The sequence below is a fragment of the Balaenoptera ricei genome, chromosome 4, assembly GCF_028023285.1.
Source record: "Balaenoptera ricei isolate mBalRic1 chromosome 4, mBalRic1.hap2, whole genome shotgun sequence".
In the NCBI taxonomy this organism is placed as follows: Eukaryota; Metazoa; Chordata; class Mammalia; order Artiodactyla; family Balaenopteridae; genus Balaenoptera; species Balaenoptera ricei.
The window spans coordinates 157927225-157952670 of NC_082642.1; the positions used below are offsets into that span (position 1 = coordinate 157927225).

The 25446-nt window shown below is 58.0% G+C and overlaps 1 protein-coding gene across 2 annotated transcripts; it reads right to left on the minus strand.

The window, feature by feature from the left end:
• RIPK4 (receptor interacting serine/threonine kinase 4) lies at nt 1-25054 on the minus strand. 2 transcript variants are annotated; one of them, XM_059921607.1, is made up of 8 exons: nt 24819-25054; nt 15582-15873; nt 10125-10273; nt 8497-8546; nt 6825-6983; nt 5939-6042; nt 4259-4520; nt 1-2457 (listed from the first exon to the last, which is right to left on the minus strand). In XM_059921607.1, the coding sequence occupies exons 1-8, from the start codon at nt 24998-25000 to the stop codon at nt 1298-1300; spliced, it is 2358 nt and encodes a 785-aa protein (XP_059777590.1). In that variant the 5' UTR covers nt 25001-25054; the 3' UTR covers nt 1-1297. The 2 variants fall into 2 exon arrangements, with proteins under 2 accessions (XP_059777590.1, XP_059777591.1); XM_059921608.1 differs by lacking the exon at nt 24819-25054 and adding an exon at nt 20018-20128.
• Between the last annotated feature and the right edge of the window lie 392 nt (nt 25055-25446).

The window sequence follows — 25446 nt, forward strand, 5'->3', positions numbered from 1 at the left end:
GTCGGAAGAGAACTTAGCTTTATTGACATCAAACAGAAGTTTTTTCTTCCACATGTTCTACATACAACAGTAGCACAACACATTAAAAGCACAAGGCATATTAAAACATAGCCAGTTCTAAGCAGTCCGGATATTTCCTGTCACAGAAAAGAAGTATCCTGCCCACAGATTCACATTAACATACATGGTACATTAACATCAATCTCTGTTTCATACACCAGTCCAAAGGGCATGTTTGCATACAGGGTCGGGTCCTGGAGCAAACTGACTCTAATAATAATATTGGCAGGCGGGTGCATGTGGGACACAGGTGACAACGAAAGAATGGGTTTTTACATCCAAGACCGTGAGGCTGTCTCCTGGAGCCGACTCAGGGGGGTCACACCCCAAAAGCTGAGGCCCCTGCACAGAGTAGCCGTTTGTAAAGCAGGTCAGAAACCCCCTTGGAGACCCTAAAACAGCATCACTCGGCACAAACCGCCACCCTGCCAAGACTGACGGCTGAAAAGAAAACGGTGAGGAAGGTGGTTCATCTAACTAGGTAACACGGTTCTGAGTCCGAAACCGAGGCTGTCAGTTAATTTTTCTTGACTTTCAGACACTTGACTCTAAAGTTCAAACATTTTCTGCAACAAGAAATGAACTAGGGCAGGGAGCACTCATGCACACGTGTGTGGCCAGCCATGAGGACTGAGTGATGGACAAATCTGGGTATGAAAGGGCTGGTAAGATGACTGTTCTTGCTTTAAAAACCAACCTACCAGTTCACACTCGTGGCGCAGAAAGCAGACTATCCAATGAGATGAAAGTTGTTAACAGATCTGAAGCGACAGCTGACACTGTTCGTCTATTGAAGATATTCTTCCGTAGAACAAGGGTTCCACGAAAGACTTCTGGAACAGGCTTCTCTGCCTGCCGCTGCAAATGGAGAGAGAAGACACCGCTCCTCCCGCACGCCCGCCTTCCCAGCCGCAGGTGGCTCCGCTCACGATGGGGGGCTCACGGCCCTGTCACCGAGGGACCGACGGCAGGAGCGAGGGGTGCAACCAAATGCCTCCGACCCACTGTCCCTCTGACACCGGGCGCACCCGTGGGCAGTGGTCGCGCACGCTCCGATCAACCGCATCGGGATGGTGGGCAGGCGACGCCCAAGCAGACACTGGAGCAAATCCGGAGTCAGCGGCCACCCGCCTCCCGACGGCCCACTCGGTCGGCATCCCGCAGGCCGCAGACGGGGCGAGCGGAGCACGCGCGGGGACCGGAACACCGCGGGGGCCCCGGCTCCGGGGGCGGCAGGCTAGGTCTTGCTCCGCCGGAGGAGCGCGGCGGAGGGGCCGGGGCCGCCCTGGAACTTGAGGCTCTGCAGGTTGACGTGGGCCCCGTGTCTGAGCAGCGCCTCCACCGTCTTGGCGTGCCGGCCCCGGGCGGCCAGGTGCAGCGCGCTGAGCCCCTGCTCGTCAGACAGGTCACGCACGTCGGCGCTGACCAGCTCCTCCACCACCTCCGAGTGCCCGCCGGCGGCGGCCAGGTGCAGCGCCGTCTGGTGGCGGGGCCCCCGGGCCAGCACGTCGGCCCGCTCCTCCACCAGCAGCTTGACGGTCGCCAGGTGCCCAGCGCGGGCGGCCAGGTGCAGCGCGGTGCAGCCCTCGGCCGTCACGGCCTCCCTGCGGGCGCCCCGGTGCAGGAGCAGCCTGGCGGTGCTCGTGTGCCCCGTCTCCGCAGCCACGTGCAGGGGCGTCTGCGCCAGCAGGCCGCAGACGTTGACGTCGGAGTGCAGGTCGATGAGGACGCGGGCCACGCGGTAGTGCCCGCGCTGGGCGGCCAGGTGCAGGGGCGTCCTCCCGTCCAGCGTCTGCGCGTCCACGCTCACCCCCGGCTGCTTGGCCAGCAGCTTGACGATGGGCAGGTGGCCCTGCCAGGCGGCGTAGTGCAGCGGCACCCAGGCGTCCTTCCCCGGCAGGCCCGCGTCCACGCCGCGGCGCAGCAGGATACGCACGATGCTCTCCTGGCCGTGCTGGCAGGCCACGTGCATGGGCGTCCGGCCCTCGCAGTCTGCCTCGTGCACGGAGGCGTTCTTCTCCAGCAGCAGCCGCGTGCTGCCCTCGTCCCCGTTCTGGGCCGCGAAGTGCAGGGCCGTCCACTGGTCCTCGTCCGCGGCGTTGACGCTGATCTTGCGGGCCAGCAGGAGCTCCACGACGCCGCGCACCCTCTTCTCCACGGCCAGGTGGAGCGGGGTGGAGCCCTTCCTGTTGGCGAGGTCGGGGTTGGCGTTGTTAAGCAGCAGCCACTTGACGCAGTCCTCCTGCCCGGCCTGCGCGGCCAGGTGCAGCAGGCTGGCGCCCCCGTCCAGGACCAGGTCGACGTCCTGGGGCTGCAGGATCTTCATCAACCTGCTGGTGTCCCCGTTCACGATGGCATCCACGAGCTTCTTCTTCTGGACGTCGGTGGCGCCGAGATCTGCGGGGAGAGCAGGTGCAGGGGTCACGTGGGGCTGCCTCCCCAGGCCCGGCCGGTGTTTTCTACGTGGCCCCCAACTCCCCGTGGCCTCCAGGCCGCTTTTTATCTGAAATCGCTTAAGCGCTGTGCTGTCCATGCTGGTTTAGTTTAAGATCGAGTGGGGAGACCTCGGGCAGGGCAATGAATGTCTCCAAAGCGCTCTTTTGTCAACGTACAAAGTAAAAATCATTCTACCCATCCGGTAGGGTCGTGATTGGATAAAGGATGTAAAACCCAGGCCCCTGCTGGTGCTCAGAAAGGGCAGCACAGATCAGGCAGCAGCCCCCAACCCGCCGGAGAGCTGGCAGCTCCTACCCCAGGCCACCCCTCCAGGGCCCACCACCTGCTCCCAGCCCAACCTCCAAACCATGCCTCTTGTCTCAGCACCACCACGGAGGATGCTTTCTAGAATAATCCTTAAAGGACTGAGTCTCCCATCTTAGAAGGACTGTTATTCGCGATGTAAAGGTTAGATTTAACGTAAAAATCCTATTACATTGTCGGGTTCCGATTTAAATGAAACAAGACGCCCTCACGTGAAACATTTTCAAGGGGCCCTGCGTAGGAGGAGGGGGCGTGGGGTGTATTAAGAAAACGGAATCAGCCCCATGGGGACTTAGTGGTTTAACGCTGGCTTCTGAGATGGGCCAGTGACTGATCCTCTCTAAGCATGAAGATGTCACTTGAGGGCATCAGGCCCCGAGAGAAAGTTCTACATCTCTCTCCGTGGGAGGCGGGTGCTTCTTTCTTTTCAGCCTCATCGCCGGCTGCTAAGCTCCAGCCCAGCCAGGCCTTCCCCACCTCTGCGCCTCTGTAAGGAGTTTCCTCAACCCTAAGTGCCCCCTTTCATCCCAAATGTTCCACTCTAAAAGTTCCAGGAGGTCCACGGCATCTAGGAAAAGTCCTCACTCCAGGAGGAACTCCCCGATTCCCCAGGAAAAACAAGCTCCCCTTCCTCCTGGGGTCTGCACCCTTCCCACGCCCCTCTGGCCACCCCTGCACTGTAGCCCTGAGCGTGAGTGTGCACATTTTCCTCATGGAGAGGAAACCTCACCCGTCATCCTCACAGGCAGCAACAAGGGGGCTGCAGCGGGCACCAGCCCCCCACCCGAGGGCCAGCACCGGGCACCAGCCCCCCACCCGAGGGCCAGCACCGGGCACCAGCCCCCCACCCGAGGGCCAGCACCTGCGACAGGGCAGGGGCAGGGGAAAGCACCTTCTAGACAGAAAACCCAAGGTATATAAACAGGACCAGGGAGTTACAACCCCCAAGGACAGCTCGCCCATCAACATGCACGGCTACGGTAAATGGGAGCCCACGAATAAGAAAGAATGGGGGCGTTTTCCCAGCACCGTCTGGGAAAGGGGGTACAGGGCTGACGTTACACGAGAGAGAGGTCTCCAGGGAGAGGGGTTCCATACATCCACTGGGCTCCCTGATGCAACTCGAGTCCTTCAACCTGCAAGCCGGAGGTCAGCCCCTGCACGCCGTGTTGGCACGGGCGAGACCCTCCCGCACAGCCAGGGCTGTGACTCACCCCTCTTACACCTAAGTGACACCCGCTCGGCCCACGTGCATCTCTGCATTTGCACTGACGCCCAAACCCAATCAGTGAAGGGCTGCAGAAAACACAGGAGAGCTACTGTGAGGTCAGGAAGCCGGACGCCTGATCCTTTTCAGCAGCTCACACTCTGCCCGGCCCCCTGGCCCCCCGGCCCCCCGTTAAGCTCATTATTTCCCAGGGACGGGTCCTCCACTCACCGCCCGCTGAAGGCTCCCGCTCGAAAGACAAGGACAGCGACCCTCTGGAGGAGAAGGCAGAATCCACCGAGGACACCCCGGAGAGCCTCTTGCCGCTGCTCGCCGACGGAAGTCTGGATTCGGAGGAGCTGCGGCTGAGCTCTTCCGGGCCCTCGAGGGTCTGGGAGATGCCCGAGTCTAGCTGGGACAGCAGCTCGGAGAGGCTGTAGTTGTTGTCAAAGGTCGGGGCAGAGGCTCGCTTGAGCGGGGTGGCCACGGGCGCCTGCAGAGACAGCAGACGGAGGGGCTGAGGCTCCGTGCGGGACCTGACGGGGCGGGCGGAGGAGGTGGGCAACACGTGGGTCCCCCATGAGCCATGCAGGGAACTTAACTCCCGTTACCATGGTTCTAGGGGGCCCAGAGACCCTGCGCTGGGTCCACCCGGCGGGAGGACATGGTAAGAAAAGACGACGACGGGGACGGAACACCCGTCACCATGTGGGGCCCCGTCTGCGCAGTGACGTGGCCCCGAGTTATCCGGACGAGATGTGAATAAGCTGCAGGAGGTGAAGCCTGTGTGCTGGCCGTGTCCACCCAGGACAGGTCAGCGCTGATACGAAACGGAGGAAGGAGATGGGACGGGGTCCTAACAACCTGCCACCCTCCCCGGAGCTGTGCGAGTCTAGCTGGGGGGTCGCATGTGTACAAGCGTGGGGGGCAGGGGCCGAGCTACAGGGACAGCACGGCACTCCAACCCAACCCACCCTAACGGGCCCTTCCGAGGGCACTCTCCTGCCCGGCCGCGAGAAAGGCAGCTGGTGGTGAGGGGTTAGAATCTGCAGGTGACGCGTGATCCTTCCCGGTTCCCGCCCACTTGTCCCCAAATCCTCCCTCTCCTCGGGAACTGCTAAGCTGCTCCGACCCAGTGGCCTGGTGCACTGAGTCACACCCATGCGCTGCGCCTTTCTTCCCCTCTTGGCCGGAGGGAGGGGGGACCAAGTCGCCTTCCCTGCCCCTTTGCCCTCTGACCTCATGCACACGCCCCTTCCTGCTCAGACAGTAGACACACCATAACTGCTTACTTATCTCCCGGCCTTACAGCACAGCCTGGGACGATAACACCAGATAACACCCAAGAAAGTCAGCTTAGCACGCTCCACTTTACAAGTGGTGAAGGTATTTATTTAGTGAGCATAGTTAGAATTTATCACATCTTACCTAACCTGTGTGGCACTCATAAAACAAAACGTTTACAGGCAGTTAGAAAGTGGCCAGATTCCCAACCTCGAGGTGCAAAAAGACACCCAGACCCCCGAGCCCAGACCCCCTCCCCAATCTGGCCTAGCAGGGGCCTTCAGCTCCCCTGCTTCAAAGAGCATCCAGCCGACAGCTACTTAACGTCAAGCGTGGGCCCACTCTGCCCTTTCCTAACCACAGACAGGCGATGGGGACGGGTCACTGTCAGGCAGGAAATCAGTCTGAGGCCAGCACGCCATGGACCTGCCCCCTGCAGGCTTCTGAGGCCAGCTCACCAAGGCAGCAAGCTCGAGGCCGACCAGCTAGGGACAGGGGCAGGGGGACGGCCCAAGCCTCAGAACAGGGGGCGAGTGGTCCAGGCTGGCAGGGCATTTGCAGAAAAGAGAGACTCAACCCCCGAAGCCAAGTTAGGGGAAACCAGGCCCCCGGGAGGGTCCCCATTACCTCGGCCTCGGCCTCAGGGGGGTTTCTCACATCTGGGTCTTGAGTCGTCTCTTTCACCTCATCATCAGGTTTTTCACACAGGTCCTCGGTTTCAGAAGTGATTTCTTTTGGGGGAGAAAACACAGAAGGATATACCGCCTCGACACTGACTTACACAAATGCTCTACTTCCATGTGTGACCTCGGGCTGGGACAGGGCAGGCAGCACCTGCAGCGTCCAGTCTCTTGACCGGTCAGCACTGCGGCCTCCCAGGCTGCTGGCCCCGGCCAAGCTCACGGCAACCCCGCAGGGGCCCCCATCGGCAACCACACGCAGGGTCTGGCCAGACCCCAAGCAGGAGCCACCGAGGCCCCGTTTCCCCAAGAAGCCAGGCCCGCCAGAGCGCGTACCCCGACGGCCCGGCGGCCAGCCCCTGGCGGGAGGCTCCTACTTCATTCACGCTGGTTTCCCCATAGGTTTTAAACGTCGTGATCAATTCCAACTGCGTCAGGATCACCCTTCTAGCCAAAGGACACAGCCGTTCCCCAGGGACAAGGCCCCATGAGAAATGCAAAGAGAGCCGCAGGTCAGTGGTCACATCGTCCCTAAAAGATGCATTGCTGCATCTGAGCCTGCAACACCAAGAGCAGGCTCCTGCGGGCCACAGCAGGCCACAGCCGGGGGTGGCCAGCTGGAGCTGACCACGCGGTTCCAGCCGCCTCGCCCCAGCCACAGGCAGGGGCCACAGGTGGGGGCCACAGGCGGGCACAGCCTGCGGGTGCCGGGCTCGCCCTGGTGCTCCTGTCTCTGGACAGCCTCCCCTGTCCTGGCCGTCGACTCTGTCACCTGGGACAGTGGCACGACCCTCAAGCAGCCAATGCTCCGGGAACCCTCTGGGGGCACTCACCTTGGAAGCTGGGCCGCTCCCGGGGGTCCCCGTGCCAGCACCTCTGCATGAGGCGCAGGAGGCTCTCGCAGGCGCGAGGCCTGGGTCTGCAGACAGGCGGCAGCTCGGGGCGGTGGCCCTTCACCACCTTCACCATGATGTGCAGGATGTTTTTCTCATCTGCAAAGGGAAGGTGCACAAGTCAGGGCAGCTCGTGGGGCTGAGGCAGGATTTCTTATCTTCGGGAGGAGTGACAACCGTGGGAAAGTTTGGGGCACGTCACCACCACCCACCCAGGAGACACTGTATTTCCTTTGCAAAGCACAGAGCATTCTTTAATCCTTAACCTTGCAGGGCACATCTGTCCTCTGTTTTCCAGGTTTTAGAAACTATCTGTGATCTACCAAATGGAATCACTGCCTTGTATCACAGAGCAGATCTTTCTGGGCATCGAACTCAAAGGAAAACCAAGTTCAAAGGAGAAAAATATCAAACGAGATAGGTTCCAAAGGGGTCCATGCCCACCAAAGGGAAGAACACTGATAAATCATGGAGTCACATCGCCCAGCCCCAAGTGACCCAAATTGCCCTGCAGTGACGAAAAAGTCCTCCTGAATTTCTACCCCAAAGCGCAGGCCCCCGGCGGGCCAGGCAAAGAGCCGGCCCGAGCGACAGGGCACCTGGCCATGTTGAAAGGAATCCAGACCACGGCCCTCCACCGAGGAGGAGACGGCAGGGAGACAGGGTAACGACGTACAGACAAAACCCTGCAAGAGACCTGGGGGCCACATGCTGACTCTGATCTGCATTCTTAGATCTTTTTGGTCAGACCAGAAAAGAGTGAGTAGCCCAGGTACTGGACTTTTACAATAAACCAAGTCATGGTACTGAAACCTCGGGGCCGGAAATCAGCACGGTGGGTGCCTGGCAGGGGGAGGAAACCCACAGCTCTCGGGCCGGTTTGCTAACCCGGGGAGCAAACACCCAACAATTCTGGAGGCTGGTTGCCCCACAATAGGAATACACTTCACATGACCGAACTGTACACTTCAAAATGGTTCAGATGGTCATTTTTATGTGATGTGTATTTTACAATCAAAAATTAGAAAATTAAAAAAATACGTATCTGGAAATCACTACAACGGACAAACCTACAGAGACAGAAAGTAGATTAGTGGTCATCAGGGGCTGGAGTGGGAGGATGGGAGTGACTGCCTAACCAGCCCGGGGTTTCCTTTTGGGGTGATGGAATATTCTAGAACCAGACGGTGGTGACGATTGTACAGCACTGTGAATGCACTTAATGACACAATGTACAGTTTAAATGGTTAAAATGATAAATTTTATGTTATGTGTATTATATCGCACACACAAAAGAATGAGCTAGTACCTCACAAGAGTCACTGAACAGACCCCATCAGATCCGTGCCTCTCCCTGTATGTGAGCTGCACGTCAGAGCGCCTTGTCGGCATATACGAAAGCCTGCGATGAGGTGGGCCGTGGGTCTCTGTGCGGACCTGCTGGGCAGGACAAGGCAGCCCTGCTCCCCACCAGACGGCCCGCCAGCACCACGGCCCAGAGCGGCCCCGACTGTGATTCGCAGGCACTTCTGACACAGAGAAAGGACCACAGAGCACGCCCTCCACTGCTCGGGGAGAGGCAGCTGCATCACCCCTAGACACGTCCACTCACCTGCAAACGGTTTCTTCTGTGTGAGCACGCCCCAGATCACGATGGCAAAGCTGCAAGGGAAAAGGCACATCAGTGTCTGCGTGCCAGAGCCTCACGTAAAGCCAGAGGCCCCAAACACAGCAACAAGCTCGAGGAAAACCACCCCAGAGTCTTCGAGAGACTCAGAGAGAGAGAGGGGACACCAAGGTATTTTTCATGCATTTTTTTAAATGGGCAAATACTCTTATTGTGGAACAAGGCATGTGGAAAGCTCAAATGTCAGAGAGCAGACGAAACTCCACCAACTGAACTATGAGTGCAAACAGCAGGAGGGCTTCCTGAAAGGAACGCCACCCTGTCTCCGGACCATCAGCTCGTGGGGAGAACGGCGGGGTCCGCTTCACTCACACCATCTTCTTGCAAACACTGGGCCTCAAAATACCGACTACAGCTCTGGGCGTCTCGAGCCCACTGATGTCATCTGAGTGCATGGAAAAGATGAGGGGGCACTGGCTCCCAGAGCCCTTTTTGGTTGTTAGAAATTATATATACTTGTGTGTAATATATATGTGTGTGTGTATGTGTGTGTGTTACCTTTATATAATTTATATATTAATTATATATATATGATTACTCTGGATATACCCCAAAAGAGCTCAATCTGGTAAAATTTTAAAAAAAAACAGAACCAGAAGTCCAAGCATTGAGCTACCAGCCTGCACTGGGTTAAGAGCAGCTGTTTCCTGAAACGCCAAGAAGTCCCCATTGAAAATTAACTGAAATCTACAAGTTCAAAAGTTGAAACTCTCAACTCTGAAATAAACAGAGAATCTTATTCTCCCCAAACCCTCCAGGCAGGTGCCCAGCGCCCGGCGCACCACTCCCTGACAGACGTCCAGCTCAAAGCCCAGCAAAGCACATGCACCGGTGGCTACGGTCAAACCAGTCAGCCAGGACTCCAGGCGGTGTCCGTGACCCAAAGGCGGGGCTCAGGGTGACAGTCACATCGTGTGAGACAAGAACCACAGTGAGGGGCTTAAGTGCCTGCTGGCACCCGCCCTCCTGCTCTCCTTCTCCGAGAAGTCTGAGTGATTAAGACCTTTACCATATGGAAAAGGAAGGCGCCAAATGATTCACGACTGTTCTCTAGCACAGAAATCCCCGGTGCCAGTTTGTGAACAGCCTCTAGGGTGTCTGTGCTCCTGTCACGCGTAAGTGACGTTCAGAAGTGTGAGTTCTGGGCCACGGGGGACTGGATTCTGGAGCCTGAATCCACACGCAGACAGACACATAGACCACTTGGAGCAGCAGGTTCTCTCAGCAGACAAGCTATAGAGCCCGTGTTTCCTACATCCTACAAACACCAAAGCTTTCGTGGTGTGGGAGCTGCCGATCCGGTTGCATAACCGGCTCTAACTGACACCAACCATTAACGTTCTCCATCCGGGGCCAGCAGCGCTCACAGCAGAGAACTCCCGCTTGCAAGAAAGCCCTGGGGTAGCCCGTACCCTCCGCCTAAAAGCCCTTTCATTTGGACTGAACCTCTTATCTGGCGGCACCGAGGAGCCCCTGGCAAAGCCCCCCTTCAGAGCACGAGGAATCCAGGTGCAGAGCCCCTGGCGGCCTGGGGCTGCACGCCTGACACACACCTGTACACGTCGTGCTTGGTGTCGAAGAGCCGGCTCTTCTCCCGGATGCGCTCAGGAGGAAGGTAGGCGATGGTGCCGAAAAGGCCGTCCATGCTGAGGTCGTGCGAGTGGGACAGCCCGTTGCACTTGGCCAGCCCGAAGTCGGAGATCTGCAACGCAGCGGCGGGAAGGAGCTCGTCAAGCTTGGCTGGCAGCTTGCTGAGAGAGGCAGCCGGGGCTGCTGCTTTGGGACGTTTTATTAGCATGCCCTCCCCCCTGAACCCTGGCAACATCGGGAGACGGCGGAGACGGCGCGGTGCCCCGACCTGGCTGAGCAGCCACGTTCAGGAATCAGCACCACGGCTCTCACATCACCTGCGCTCCCCGGCGCAGGCGGGAAGGCCCAGCCAGCCTGGGAAGAACCAACCCTGAAACCATTAGGAGCTTGATGGACAGGGGAAAAGATTACACTTGAAGGAAGGAATTCACTGGGAGAGGGAAGGCAAGGGAGGGGGCAGCCCTCAGAGGCAAAGCAGTTATGCAATCACACAGCTGGGCCGGCGGGCAAGCGGCAGCTGGTTCTTCAAAGGGAAATGCGCCTTCAGAAGCCCTTTAAAGGGAGCAAAACACACCCTGCCAACCTCAGCGGGGCCTTCTGTCCTCCACCTGGAACGTTCTAGGAACAGACACTCGCTGGCTCCAAACACAGCACCCAAACGACAGGTGTGACATACATCCCCTCTGCTGCAGGGCCCACCGGCCCAAGGGGCACCTGGACCCGGCAGCTCGGGCCCCATACACCTCTACCTCCGCGTCTCCTTAGGCCAAGGCGTCCTGAAGGCTCAGGGGAACCCACAAGGGGGAAGTCACTGCGGGGCGCCCGCCCTCCCCCCTGCAACCCGGGGTGTGAATCCAGAGCCCTCAGAGGTGGTGAAACGCTGTGTGGGATTAGGCCACACTCTCTGGCATTAAAGGACTCAGGATCCACGTGGGAAAACAGCCCCTTCAAAATTCTCCTCCGAGGCGCGTGGGTTTTTCTAAGCCTTCCAATTAACTCTGGGCTCCCCTCAAACACACCTCTGGAGTGAGGGGAAATGCAGCTGAGTCAGGCCCTTAGTTCTGGGCTCACCTGCCCACAAGGTGAGCCAGGGGCCTGGCGTCATCACCGCTGAGCAGGGCGAGTTTAGGACTGGGGACTCGCTCCTTCAAGGGGTCTCTGACCACATCTGCGGTGGAGGGGGGGGGGGTATGGGCAGAAAGCCTGCGACACTGGACCTGGCCCCCCACTTCTGCAGTCAGGCTCTGCCCAGGGTGGGGCGTGGGTCCACACGAGTGAGGTCGGCCTGGCCATTTCGGGGTCCCCAGCAGCGGTCCGTTCTCTGACCTCCAAGAAACTTTCCACTCAGGAAAGGGAAATGCCAGTTCCCCAGAACGAACCCATCACCCCGACCCTGCAGCTCGGGACCGGGCACAGAGCAACGCAAGGTAACAGGTGGACGAGCGGGAAAGTTTCAGTACCAAACTCCCAGCAGCGTGGACGTGTCAGATTCAGGACTGCGGACGGACGGGGATGCGGGGATCCTGGCACCTGGTGCCCCACCCCCATGTTGGCAGCCTTTTCTTCTTATTTCTGCTGTTTTCAGGTACAGCCAGCTGCTTCAAGATACACACTTGATGAAAAGAAAATAAGCCTAAATTCTACGTAAAAGCTCCGGCATCAAAAGGCAAACTCAGAAATGAGAATTCTCTGATGGCCACCGACCCTCCGGCCCACGGGATTTCTCCACCCGCCCTTTCTCACCTGTCCTGCCCAGGAAGGGCCTGCCTCGTCTGCCCCCGGGTTCCCGGACAGTGGGACAGTGGGACAGTGTGGCAATCCCTGAGAACAGCAAGCGCCCTATAATTTACAAACGAACCCACACTTAGCGCCCGCCTCGGTACTGCCCGGAGCCAGTGCTCACAGGGGCCCCCGAGACATGGCCCTTCCCCTGCCAGGCCCAGCTGGATGAGACTAACAGAGACTAACAAAGGGCCGGGTCAGGGCTGTGCCACCTTGGAGTGAAAGGCCATTCTGGACCACAGAGAACAGGACCCTGGGTATCCCTCTGAATACAGCCTGGTCTGGGCAAAGTGGGCCCCAAGTATAGCTTGAGATTTTAAATCGAGTTATTCCATTACCAACTTGAAATGGGTTTACTACTGACGCTAAAATTAATATTTTAGTAGTGATATTTATCATACTTAATATTAACCTCACGTATTAATTTAATATTAAAGTGTCTTGAATACACTTTCCAAAAACAGGTGGTTGCTGTGAAATTTTCAGTTCCAATCATCCTACGTATGGACAAAAAATGTAGCCTCCAGGGACCAAGGGAAGGGGGTGGAGTGACAACTTAGGATCTTATTTCAAGATTCCAGATTAAAGTTGTATCGCTAAAAATAACCATCAACTAAAAACTGCCCAGAAACCCAGCGGCCGACCTAGAAGCTCAGATGAGGCTCCCGCTGAGCTGCTCCTGAGGATGAAAGAAACACCTCCTGTGAATATATTTTCTGCTTGTTTGGGGCTGTGCAGGGTGACTGCCCACCTGGTTAAGGAGCCACAGGGCTTCCCTGGTGGCACAGTGGTTAGGAATCTGTCTGCCAACGCAGGGGACACGGGCTCGAGCCCTGGCCCGGGAAGATCCCACATGCCGTGGAGCAACTAAGCCCGTGCGCCACAACCACTGAGCCTGCGCTCTAGAGCCCGTGCGCCACCACTACTGAGCCCGTGAGCCACAACTACTGAAGCCCGTGCGTCTAGAGCCCGTGCTCTGCATCAAGAGAAGCCACTGCAATGAGAAGTCCCCGCTCGCCACAACTAGAGAAAGCCCGTGTGCAGCAGCAATGAAGACCTAATGCAGCCATAAATCAATCAATCTATCTATCTATCTATCTATCTATTTATTTTAAAAAAAAGGAGTCACAGAAGTGCATTCCCGACCTTGGGAAAGAGGGGCCGGTGGCCTGGCCACCTCCTCGGAGCTGCAGTGTCCCCTCCCTTCCTGTCAGTGGAGACTGCTCCCAGCCACCCCAGGTCCTTATTAACAAGCCACTTGGTCCTTTAAGGAATGTTCACCCACTTCCTAGAACTGCCACGAAGTGCCAGGCCTGCCAAGCCAGGGGTTGACAAGCGGAGGAGGAAGAAAGCGCTCAAGGCGAGGGGCCCCGGGAGCCAACGCAGAAACGACCACAAGGACATCAGCCCCGGGCGCCAGCGAGTGGCACTCAGCGCCCTACTGGGCGAGCGCTAGGTCCTACTGTGTACCCAGCACCGGGGACCATCCCTGGATGAAGGTCAACATCCCGGCGTGGACAGGCCAGGAGGAGACTATGTACTGGCCACTCCCAGCACCCAGAGCACCAGCCCTCGCCGAGCGCGCCCACAGGCCAGGCGAGGAGCCCCCCAGCCACAGGGCCACCACCCCACCTGCCAGGGACGGAGCGCGCGAGGGCTGTGCTGCCGAGCAGGACGTCACCGCGGTCCTCAAAGGGCGGGCCTCCTGCCCCAAACATCCCACATGGCTGTTAGGAGAGCGGCCCGGACGGTGGGAAGGGAGTGAGCTGAGATACAGGCCCAGCTGGGCCAACTGCACTCCGGGACTCTGAAAGGACCACTCAAAGGGATGGGGTGCAATCAGCGGGGTCTCCCTAAGAAAGGCACGTTCTATTACAATGGCATCTCAGCATCCTTAAAGACGAGTGGAAGGCCTTCGCACACCCTGTACCCTAATCCAACTATGCCTCCTGCTTCCCCTGCCCCTAAAAACCCAGAACTCTCCGTGACTTTTCTTGGGTTGCTTCCTCCTCCTAAAGGCCCTCCTGCAGGTGCCCCCACTCCTGACTGGTCCCCTCCGAAGACCAGTCCCATCCAGTGGTGACACCCTCACCCGAGCTGGAGTTCCAGTGACTCCTCTCCCACTGCACCCCAGGGGCTGTCGGGACACCTACCGCCCGCTACCCCCTGTGCCCTCGTGCGCCACTGCGTGCCACCCGTGACGTCTGTGAGCATCTCACGTACGGCAGTGGGTCGGGTGGGAGCCCAAGGGCTCCAGGGCCGCAGAACCTGGTTCTCACCTCTGCTCAGCCACCTACAGCTGGACAACACTGGCCCTCGATTTAACCCCTCTGAGCCTCAGCTTAGCAGGAGCCACTGTCCACTCGGAACCTCCCCTGGCAGGTGGGGCAGCTCCCGGAGACAGGGCCTTTGCGCACAGTGGGGACCCCTCCTCAGCCCCCCTTGCTTGTGCTCATTCAAGTTTGAGATCAAAGGTTTCACTCTGACTTGGTGCCCACGGACCCCACGCTCCTAGTCACAACTCTGCGACGTTCGTGGGGGGCAGAGTCCACATGTGAAGCCAGCACCCCAACCGGAAGGAAACAGGACTGCAGGGGTGCTAGAACTCAGGAAGGCTGGGAACCACCCACTTGTTGTTTGTTTCCTCAATTTCCCCGCTTCACTTTAGCGGGAGGGTACTTCCAGCTTCTGATAAAATCTTATTATCGAAGGACACCACCTTAAGGGCACCTTGTCGTTAGTGTCCGACGTGGAAACCGATTCCCCCACCGGCCACAGGCTGGCTCCGCCGGAGTGCTGTGCCTGCCGCAGAGTCGGGGTGCAGGGGGGTGGGAAAGGACGCTGAGGAGCTGGAGGGGACCCCGGCCACGGCGTGTGGCCCTTCCTGATCCGCCCTCCTGAGGGACAGGGTGACCTCGGCAGGCGGGCGAGCCTAGAACCCACGCCACTGAGTGGGAAACCCACGGCTAGTGCCCCCCACGGTGCGACACGATGGCCCTCCAAGGGAGAGACATCTTCAAAGAAACACAAACCTACCACCCTAACAAGGGCCAATTCCAAGGGGACGGCACCTGATTGTAGTGATATTATCCCTCGTGCTTTTCTGCTTTATAAACTTATCAAAACAAGAAGATCGGAACTCACAGGCCTTGAAGGAAGAGAACAGAATGCGTCCCTCCAGGGCCTCTCTCCACAACACGCCGCAGCCCCCATTTCCGAGCACCCCGAGGCTCCCATCACCCTAAGCCCGGGAACCACCAAGGGGAAACAGGCTGACCCAGCCTCACAGGGAGACGGCCGAGCCGAGGTCCGCTTTCCAATCTGATTTTGTACGATGGCCAATAAATCCACAGTCTCTTTTTCCAGGGTGCCCAGAACCTAGCGTCCTGATCCAGGATCTGGGGGAGTGACCCTTGTTCACAAGAGTCCATTTTCCAGTTACACACCTGTGGCGTTTACACCAGCCACACATGGCAAGACTGGGGATCCTGGTGCCGAGAGGGGCCTCTGCTTTGCGTTCTTTCCCGCAAGGGAACCACGTCCTCTTCGGCCCTCTCGCTGGCCCTGAGGTTCCAGCCCCGCGGCCCCCCACCCAGGGCACCCATCACTCCGGCCACCTGGCCCCCTCAGGTCCCTACCTTGACGTGGTAGTGGGCGTCCAGCAGGATGTTGGCGGGCTTGAGGTCCAGGTGGAGGAGAGGCGGGGACATGCAGTGCAGGAAGTTCATGCCCACGGCCGCCTCGTGGATGATGCGGAAGCGCAGGTCCCAGGGCAGCGGCTCGGAGGCCAGCAGCTTCTCCAGGGAGCCCGTCTCCATGTACTCCATGACCAGGCCCACGGGCTCCTGGCAGATGCCGTACACGGGCAGGATGTAACGGAACTTGGCCATCTCCATCTTCTTGGCTTCCTCCAAAAGTTCCATGCGCTCCCTGGAAAAGTTCAAAGACGTGAGGAATGTGGGCGCAGCGGTCACCTGGCCACAGGCACTGTGGCCAGGAGATAAGCAGCTCCACACGGCTGAGAAAATCACTAAAACGCACGTACATGTATGTACAAGTGCACGTATGTGCGCGTGCGCACGCGTACACACACACGGAGCTCACGTTAATGTCACACAATTAAATTCTAGGCCTTCCCACGTCTTCAGTCCATGGTTATTCAAACGCATCTACGCATCGTGGGGTTGTTGTAAGCGGGGAGGAGAGAGATCGCAATCATTATCTGAAAACCCTCAGGAAGCACTGAGCCAATGCAGGCTCTGAGCTTCAGACGAGGAGGCGGACATGGACAATCCCTTCTCTTGGGATGATGGAAGGGACGTTAAGGTTGGACCAAAAGCTTTAACGAATTATCCATCCAAAGAGCCCAGCCCCCTTCTTTGTGAAGCCCATCCCTCTAGCTGGCCCCATCATTCCTGAACCCTAACCCCGCACTGAAATTAACGGAGCGCTGGTCTAAAGCAGGGTCTGCAGACCGCTGCCCAAGAGCCACCTTCTTTTTAAAACCATTATTTAAACTGTAGTAAAATGTACGTAACACACTACCTATCGCCGTAACCGTTCACAAGTGTGCAATGCACGGACATCCCATCCGTTCACGACGTTGTGCAACCAACACCACGCACTCCACCCAGAACTCTGTCATCATCCCAACAAACACTCTGCACCCACTCAACAGGAACCCTCCTTGCAGCCCCCGCTCCCAACCTCTCTTCCACTTTCCGTCTATGAATTTGCCTGCTCTAGGGATCTCACGTAAGTGGAATCCTGTAACATCCGTCCTTTAGTAACTGGCTAATTTCACTCATCATATTTTGTCCAGGTCCATCCACGCTGTAGCACACACCAAAACGTCACTCCTCTTATGGCTGAATATTATTCCATTGTATGAACATACCGCACTGTGTTTATCCGCTCCTCTGTTGATGGACAAGACACTTGGGTCGTTTTCACCTTCCGGTTACTGTGACTAATGTTGTACATTTATACACACAGGTGTTCAAGTCCCTGCTTTCAACTCTTTTGGATACGCACCGAGGCAGAGAGTTGCCTGGTCACGTGGTACTTCGGTGTTAAACCTTTTGAGCAACTGCCAAACTGCTGTCCACAGCCAGCCCCTGTTTTGTAAAGAAGCTCCGACTGGATGGCAGTCTCACCCATCCAGGTCCAGCGGGACGGAGGCTGTCCCCGCACTCGCGGCAGAGATGCGTAGCTGCAACGCAGACCCCGTGGCCTGCAGAGCCTGAAAGGTCTACTCTCTGCCCTTCACAGAAAGCCTGCAACCCCTGGTCTAAGGTCACTTCCTGGTGCAGCCTTTACAGACGAGCATCCACGGCCTTGGTCGGTGTCAGCGTGATGGGTCCAAGTCTCAGAGTGCACTCAGGAGAAGAGGCCAAATTCCACAAGGACAGGGTCTGGTCTGTTCTCAAACACGGCCACCGTAGAAAGCACCCAGGGAGCTGGCTGAAACGCAGGGCTCCGCTCCTGGAGAACGGGCTCTGGGTGGGTGCCAAGAACCTGCTTTCTAGGAAGCTCCTAAAGGATCAGTCTAGAACCACACAGCCTATGGGAGCTGGGAACTGAGGCAGGAAGCAGCCGAGGCGGCCTCAGGGACACCCCCCGCCCGAGAATGCAGATTCCCACACAAGCCCCCCAGCCCATGACCCAGGACAGCTCCGTTCCCTCCACAGGGGCTCTTCCGGAGCTTGGGTGCACCTGCCACCCCACCTGCCCAGCCTGCTGCAGAATCAGCAACTACCACAGAAAAGAGTCTTTCTTACTGATCTGACCTCCTCTCTGAGACCGCAGCTCACTCCCAGGCTTCCTTTACAGGTACGAAAACACTTCCCAGGGAGGAGGCGACCTGCAAGGAGGAACCACGCCGCACTGTTTACCAAGGTCTGCGGCACCCAGCTCTGCCTGTGGTGGGCTCAGCTGGACAGGACCACAGCGCCCCTGCCCACCCGTCCAGCCCCTGCATATGGGAGGGGAGCTCCCCATCCCGCCCTCCCCCAGGAGAACACTGGCCAAGGCGGGTGTCTCAGGGAGAGGATCCCTGGGTGCAGACCAGTGGTTCTCCCCTGGGGGCGACTTTGCCTCCAGGAGACATCGGGCACCGCGGCTGGCATCCAGCGGGTAGAGGCCAGGAGCGCCACCCTGTACCTTGCAGTGCACAGGACAGCCCCCCGGGCAAATACTTACCCAGCCCCAAATGCCAAGAGTTAAGCCTGACAACCACTGGAACAGAGCTCACGCATTTTCAGCCAAATTTAAAATAAACCACTAAAGGGACTTCCCTGGCGGTCCAGTGGTTAAGACTCCGCACTTCCACTCCAGGGGGTGCCGGTTCGATTCCTGCTTGAGGAGCTAGGATCCCTCAGGCCCATGCCGTGCGGCCAAAAAAAATTTTTGTAAATAAACCACTACAGTCTGGAATCACCCACCTAAGTACTCCCAGCAATTACTTTAATTTTAATCTGCATCCAATTAAAAATCACTTATTAACAAGTATTTACTGAGCATCCTCTACATGTTAGAACTGAGGACAAAAGAGACCCCTTCCCTGCGCCTTCAGGATATTTACCTTCTAGGGGAGAAGATGGAAAATCACCCCTAAAAAAAGAAGTGTAGTTGAAAATCCAAGTTCTTTGAAGGGGAAGTACAGGGACCTGGGGATGTTTAATAAAGGGAGTCCCTAACTCGGGTGGGCAAAGGGCAGCAGCGAGGGCTCGTAAGGTCGGTCCCATTCCTGCACCGGAGCCCCAGGCTGGGAGCAGCAGGGGCAGAGCGGCCACGAGGCACTCAGGGTGCACACCGGGGCCCTGGCTGCCAGAAGTGTAGAGAGAGGAGGCTGGTGGATGCAGGGCCCATTTTCGAGGGAGAAGCATTAAGGCCTGGTGACCGACTGGATGTGGAGAAGAGGGAGGTAGCAAGGATGACCTAGATGTCTACTGGGAATCACTGGGCGGCTCCCCATTTACGGAATCCGCAGGAGCGGGGCAGGCAGGGGGCAAGGGGATCAAGACTTTGGTTCTGAACAGGCTCAAGGAGCAAAAGAATCCCCCTGGCCTCAGGAAAGAGTGCGAGAGGTACCAGGAGTGAATCATGACGTGACTATAGAACAAAACTGAGCTTAGCATGACGTGCTCTCTTAGCACTCTGGTCAAAGAGCCAATGAATGCAAAACACGATGTCCACAAGAGCCCCCGTGGGGGTCCCCGGGCCGGGCTGAAGAGTGGGTTCAGGTGCCTGGCCCAGGCCGGCCAGCGCCGGCTGCAGCCACAGTGCTTGCTGGGTTCCAGGATGACATGGAGGCAGACCCCAGCGCTGTGCCCGGTTCCGAGGGACACATGAAAAAGGAAAGGGCTGCATCAAGCAACATTTCAAAAAAAGGTAGTCATTTAAGGAGAGAAAACGGCACCCTTGGGCCCATCTCCTTTCTCCTCCCCGGGGAAGACCTCACGTCACCTACACTAACCAGTTCAACCACACTCCTAACGCTCTCTCCCGAGCTGTCCGCGGTGGGGATCAGTACCGCTGCCGCTCTGTTTCCTATTTTAAGAATCAGTTTTGCGACCTGTCTGGTCCCACTGCTTTTATTCTCTTTTAAAGTGGCCAGCGCGCCAGCGCTCCCCACCAGCGTGAGTCCGGCACACGGCGCCCACGCGGCCCTGGCACGGGTCCGGCCGCAGGACGGACAGAGACCTGCTTCCGCCAGGAGACCACGGGAGGGTCCCTCCAGGCCCGCAGGCTTCCAGGCACTACGGGTTCCGGAGTTACAGGCCGGCCACTCACAAGGATGGCTTTCTTCCGCTTTCAGCAGACATTCTGAGAGGCAGCCGGACCGACAGCTGCGGAGGATGTCGATTCCACTGAAGCTGAAGGTCTCGTTAAGTGAGGCCCCATTCGCCCAAAGGGCTACATAGGTCGGAGCCAGGTGACTCCTGACAGCTGAGCTCACTGGACTCAGAAGAGCCGCTGGCGGGAGAGCCCCGCCCCGGTGCACCGAGGTCAGCAGGTTCACGGCTCTCTCCCCTGCCCTGGGCCCTCCCCACCGCACTGAGAGCCCATTTACCTTAGTTTAAAAACAGGGGGGCAAGCCACTGCAGCTGTCTGCTCCCGAAAGCTGGCCACAGCCGCAATGTTCTCAGACAGCCCGCACCCTTTCCGAATGCAATACCAGGAAGCTCGGCCCGCGGACCACACATCCCAGGAGGAAGGCCAGCTATCCTGGAAGACAAGGCCTTGTTTCTAGGACAAATCACCTTCTCCGTGACAGCCCGATCAGAAATGCCTAAGAGCCGAGGACCCCGCCGTGGCTGCACCCCTGGGGTGAGGAAGGAGGTCCCGGGATCACCCAGCAGGGGGTTCCAGGGGACCCCCCCCCCCCAGGGAGCCCCTCACTCAGGCCTGGGGAATGGGTTGGCCGGGCCTCCTAACCGCCCTCTTTGGTCGCGTTCAGAAGGGTTGGCACAAAAAATGTTCATCCCGTTTACATTCCAGTAACCACTGAGCTGAAATCCAAGCCTCCCCATCCTCTAGGCCTTTTTTCAGCTGCCCCCAGGATACCCCCCAGTACCCACTCCCCCCAACTCCCCACCCGGCAGCGTCAGCAATTCCACAAGCCTGGGCTGGGCCCTCTCCGGGCGCTGCTGGAGAAGACGGGAAAGTGCTTCTCACCCAGAATGAAACCACCACTGTGTCAATTATTTTTTTAAATATATTTTCCTCGAAGCGGTGTTTCCGGTTTATGCCGACGACAGCACAAAGGAACTGGAGGTGGATTACTGTGATGACTATTATCACTTTAGCACCGGAGAGATTTTCAAACCAGTCCCAGAGCCCAGGTGCGGGAGGGGGGCCGGGGGGCTTCAGGAGCCCAGCCTCCTCACGGCTGCACCACCATCATCAAATCCCATTCCACCCGGTGACGAGCGACGTTCCAGGCCACCCGAGTCCACGGACATCAGTCTTCATTAATACAACCTAAGAATGGTGACGTGCTAAAAGCGTGTCTACGATTAGGCACAATTCAGTAGGGCTGGCGTCATACTTCTCCTCTGTAATCATTCCCATCACACCTCCTTTCTCCCATTTGGGGAAGGGTTGCTAATTCCGTTTCCCAGCAAGAATGGGGAGAGCATCCCTGCCCCACCCCTCTTGGTCCGAGATGGAAAATCTAGGCATTAACAGGACCAAGTCGGGGTTCAGTTTGTTAAAGATACTTTCTCAACAGCACTTGCATCCATTCAATTTTTCTTCTCAACTGAGGCTGGCCAAAGCATACGTCCCCCACCCCAGGGAGGGCGTCGGGGTAGGGAGAGAGAGGAGAAATCTCACCAGACTGATTATTTCTAAAGGACACTTTCTGGAGAAGCGGTGGGGTTCTCCTCCAGGCTCAGTCACAAATTCCAAAGACATCCAGCGGGCGAGGGAAGCTTTCTGGAGGCATGTACCTCGGAAGGGGGAGGAAACGGGCCCTGGGACAGGCCTGCTGAAAGAGGAGCAGCAGGAAACTACGGGAAGAGGGTCGGGGTAGAGGGAAGGGTGCCCGGTAACAAAGTGCTCCTCAGAGGGAGAAACCTGGGAACCACTTGTGGGAAAAGGCAGCAGGAAAAATGGTTTAATCATCCGTTACTGATGCCTCCCAGCCAGGCCTTCTCACTGCGCACCAATCCATCTATGTTCCCAGGGAGCCTGCGAGGGGTTCCCACACTGCTATTTTTAAAACTGACAAGAACCGGGCTTGTCCAATTGTCAGCTCTGTGCTTACAAACCCGGGGTTTGCTCGGGCTCGCCCTGACTAGCCGCGGCCGATCACCAGCCGCTGCCGGCGCTCAGTTATCCTGGGCTTCCTCTTAGCCAGGGGCTGGGGGCCGGAGGAACGGGCCTCCAAGGCTTAGTTCTCACCTAAAGGGGGATGCCTCCCCCGCAACTAGACTCCAGCCGAGCCCTCATGATCCCCTAATGAGGGTCAGCCAGGGTGGCTACACGTCTCCCCAAAGCTCCCAGATGTGCCCGTAAGGAGAGGGAGTGCAGATCAATGGGGTGTCCGTTGGGAACTCCCCGGGGGTGCCCCTTGGAAGCCCCTTGGCAGGTGTCTCTCTGCTCTCTGGGAACTTCAAGGGGTGTCTGGGACCGGGCAGCCCCTGACCGTCCCCACCCAGAAGTACCTGCTCACATGGCCTGGGGCAGCCGGCTGCGGTCAAGGGGTGGCATGAAGACTGGGGCCAGGAGCCCCCAACCTGCCCGGAGGGAGAAGCAGGCGACGAAAAGGAGCCTGACCCACACCTGTACCGGCGGTGGGTCCCTACGTAACCAGCGCAGGAGGCCCTGGGAAAGAACAGGTCAGGCCCTCATGGCAGGGGTGAGAGGCGCCACCCTTCAAACAGGTGAGACAAGGCTTAGCCGGGAGGGGTGCGGGGCTGAGGGCTGCACCCAGGAACCCCGGTAAAATCTTATTCCCCGCTCCAGGGAACATCTTGCAAATAGAAGGGTCAAGATGAGAGGCAGCTCATTAAAAGAGCCCCGAGGCCAACCTGCCAAACTCTGGCAGGATGGGGAGCACAGGAGCCATTTCCAGGTCTAGAGGCAACCCTACAATGCAAGCGGTTCCTCCTGCACCACAGCGCACGTGACACGAGCGCCTAATGGGGTCTCAAACCAGAGAGAGTCAATAATTAACCTGGAAGACTCTTCTTTCCAAGGAGCAGGGGTTTGACCACCCTCTCAATCAGAGAACCCAGCTCCCGCTGCTAACGCAGAACGCCGGCCTGCTCCACCCAGCCTGGCAAAGTGCAAGAGCTGAATCTCTTCCTGTTGGGCAACGCTGACCTCTACCCAGCTGTCCAGTACATGCCACCACCTGCCTATTTGGGGCAGGGCAGGAAAGCCTTCCAGGTTAAGGACAAAAAACTTTGCAACCAGGCAATGTAAGATCCTAAGTGGCCCGCCTCACGTGGAGAAACCCCACCTCCAACTGGGCCACCCAAGAAACAAGGGCCTGGTCGCTTGAAAGAACAGATCCTGAGGGTGCAGGCTGCTGAGTCAGCCTGGGGATGTGCTTGTTTACTAGGCTCTCCCGATACAAGACGTTGGTGCTAAAACCTGCGCTGATGAAGAAAACTCGGCCAGAAGACTCCAGCAGGCAAATAAATGTCCCCGAGAGCGTAAAAATACCCACACACCGACCGGCAAGAGTCGTGCCTTTCAGGCTCTAACTAGTGACTGGCATTCAAAGAGGTTTGGATTTCATCCAAATAGCCACGGCGCCCCTCCCGGCCTGAGAAGTTCCTGGGATCCGAGGGAGGCACAGCTTCACAAGCAGTTCACCTTTGCGTTAGTGATATTTGCGTGACACTCGTCACCACTCTACTGAAGTTTCCAAGAGACACTGTGCTTGAGGCTTAGAGCAAAAAGCCGCCAATAGTTCTGCTGTATAACCTCCCAGGCCAGGATGAAAACACAAAGCCACCAAGTGCACGGGGGGCTTCCTCCTGTCCGGGACCTGAGGGGGCACACGCTGCAATCCTCTGTGCACCTTAGTCCAGGGACACGCACACAGCCACCCCGGAGATAAGCATCACCACCATTCTGGGGGTGAAAAGCTGGAGTTCGGAGGCCCCAGCGCTCAAGAAGCCGAGGATTAGAAACCAGGTCTCTGAGACAGCAAAGGAGCCGCTTTTCTGAGCCTGTGTCTGTTGGGGGCTGACTGTACAGGGGGCTCTCCACACAGAACACAAGCACCACACAACTTCCACGTATAACGCAAACTTCACCAAAGGAGAGGTAATTTAAATGCGCTCAACCGAAGCTTATAAATTATTAAAATGCAACTGTAAATAGTGAACACCCCTCACCCAAAAAGAGCTACTCTTCAAGACCCTCCTCCCACCCCACCCCTAAAATTATACACACAGACCACAATCCACTGACCGAATTTAACTGGGGCAGCTCCGGTCCTTTCCAACTGTCTTCTTTAACTTGAGCACCTGTGTTACCGAGGGACAGGCAGGTGGCCTCCCAGTTTGGGGATGGGGAAACTGGGGTCCAGGAGGGCACTATGGTCCAGCCATAAGTGCAAGGCCGCTCCGCAGAGACTCGGCCTCGAAATTAAGTCAGCTAAAACGAGAGGGTACGGCCAGAGAGCGCTGAATGTTGGAACCTGGCTCCCCCCCACCGGGCCGCCTGCCGGACCCCACGGCCAGGCCCAAGCCGGGTAACGCCGACGCTCAAGTGCCCGGGCGCCGAGGAAGCGGGCCAAGCCAAGCCAGGGCTTCCGACCGAAATAATTACCGTCTTACACCAATTTGTGCTCCAAAGTAAATTACTAAGTAAGTCGAACGGAGTCTAACTCACAAAGCCCAGATCCCCACACGGCACTTTTTCTAAGCCGGGCGCAAACCGCAGCGCCCGGGTGGGTCCTGGGCGGGCCGGACGCGCCTCCGAGGGGCGCGGGTCCAAGGCGCAAGGTGAGCCCGCGACCTTGAAATTCCGGGGCTCACCGGAAGCCAGGTAACAATGCCGGGCGCTGAACACCGTCTTAGGCAAACGCGGCTTCCCGAGGGTCCCCGTAGGAGCCGCAGCCCGGGGCAGCGGCGTAAGCGGTTAGACCCGCAGCTCGCCAAACCACCCCCAACGTCCCTCCGGCCGAGCAAAGGGCGCGGACCCCGCCGGGGGCTCACGGCCTCGCCCGGCGCTTGCTTCTCCTTCCGAGGCTGCTCCCGAGGCGACTCAGGTAGAGAGAACGGGAACGCCCGCAATCCAAGCACCCCGGCCCGGGCCCGCCGCCGCGCGCCGCCGTGAGGCCGGGCCCCGCCGCCCGCCCCGGCGCCGCCGCCCGCCCCGGCGCCGCCGCCCCCGCTCGGGCCGCTGACCTGTCGTCGACGTGCAGGCTCGGCGAGCACTTGATGGCGAGCCACGTCTTCCAGTGGACGTGGCGCACCTTGTACACCTGCCCGAAGCCGCCCGAGCCGACCTTCTCCCAGCCCGCGAACTCGCCCGCGTCGAACGTGCGCAGCAGCCCCAGAGCCCACGGGCTCCGGCTCTCGCCCGCCATGGCGCGCGTCTAGCCGCAGCCCCGCGCCGCCGCGGCAGCCCAGGTGCCCAGGTGCACGCCCCGCCCACTGACGTCACGTCCGCAACGCGCCCCGCCCCCCCGGGCCGGGTCGCCGCAAAATGACCCAAAGACCGGTGAGGACCTGGCGCTCCCTCCCCGTGTGCTCAGCTTGAGAAGGCCCGGGCGGCTGTTGACCTGCGTGTGCGTGTGTGTGTGTTTAGATGATTGTAGAGTCATATAAAGTTGTAAAAAATAATTCACTCTGCCAAATGTTTCCCCAGTGCTATCACTTTGCAAAACTTTGCAAGAAAAGAAAAAAGTAGATACTTTGATACAATCCACCGGTCTTATTCAGATTTCCCCAATGTTATTTGTCGTTGTCAGTGAACAAGAAGTTCTATACAATGCGATCACCTGTGTAGGTTCGTGTATCTGTCACTACAGTC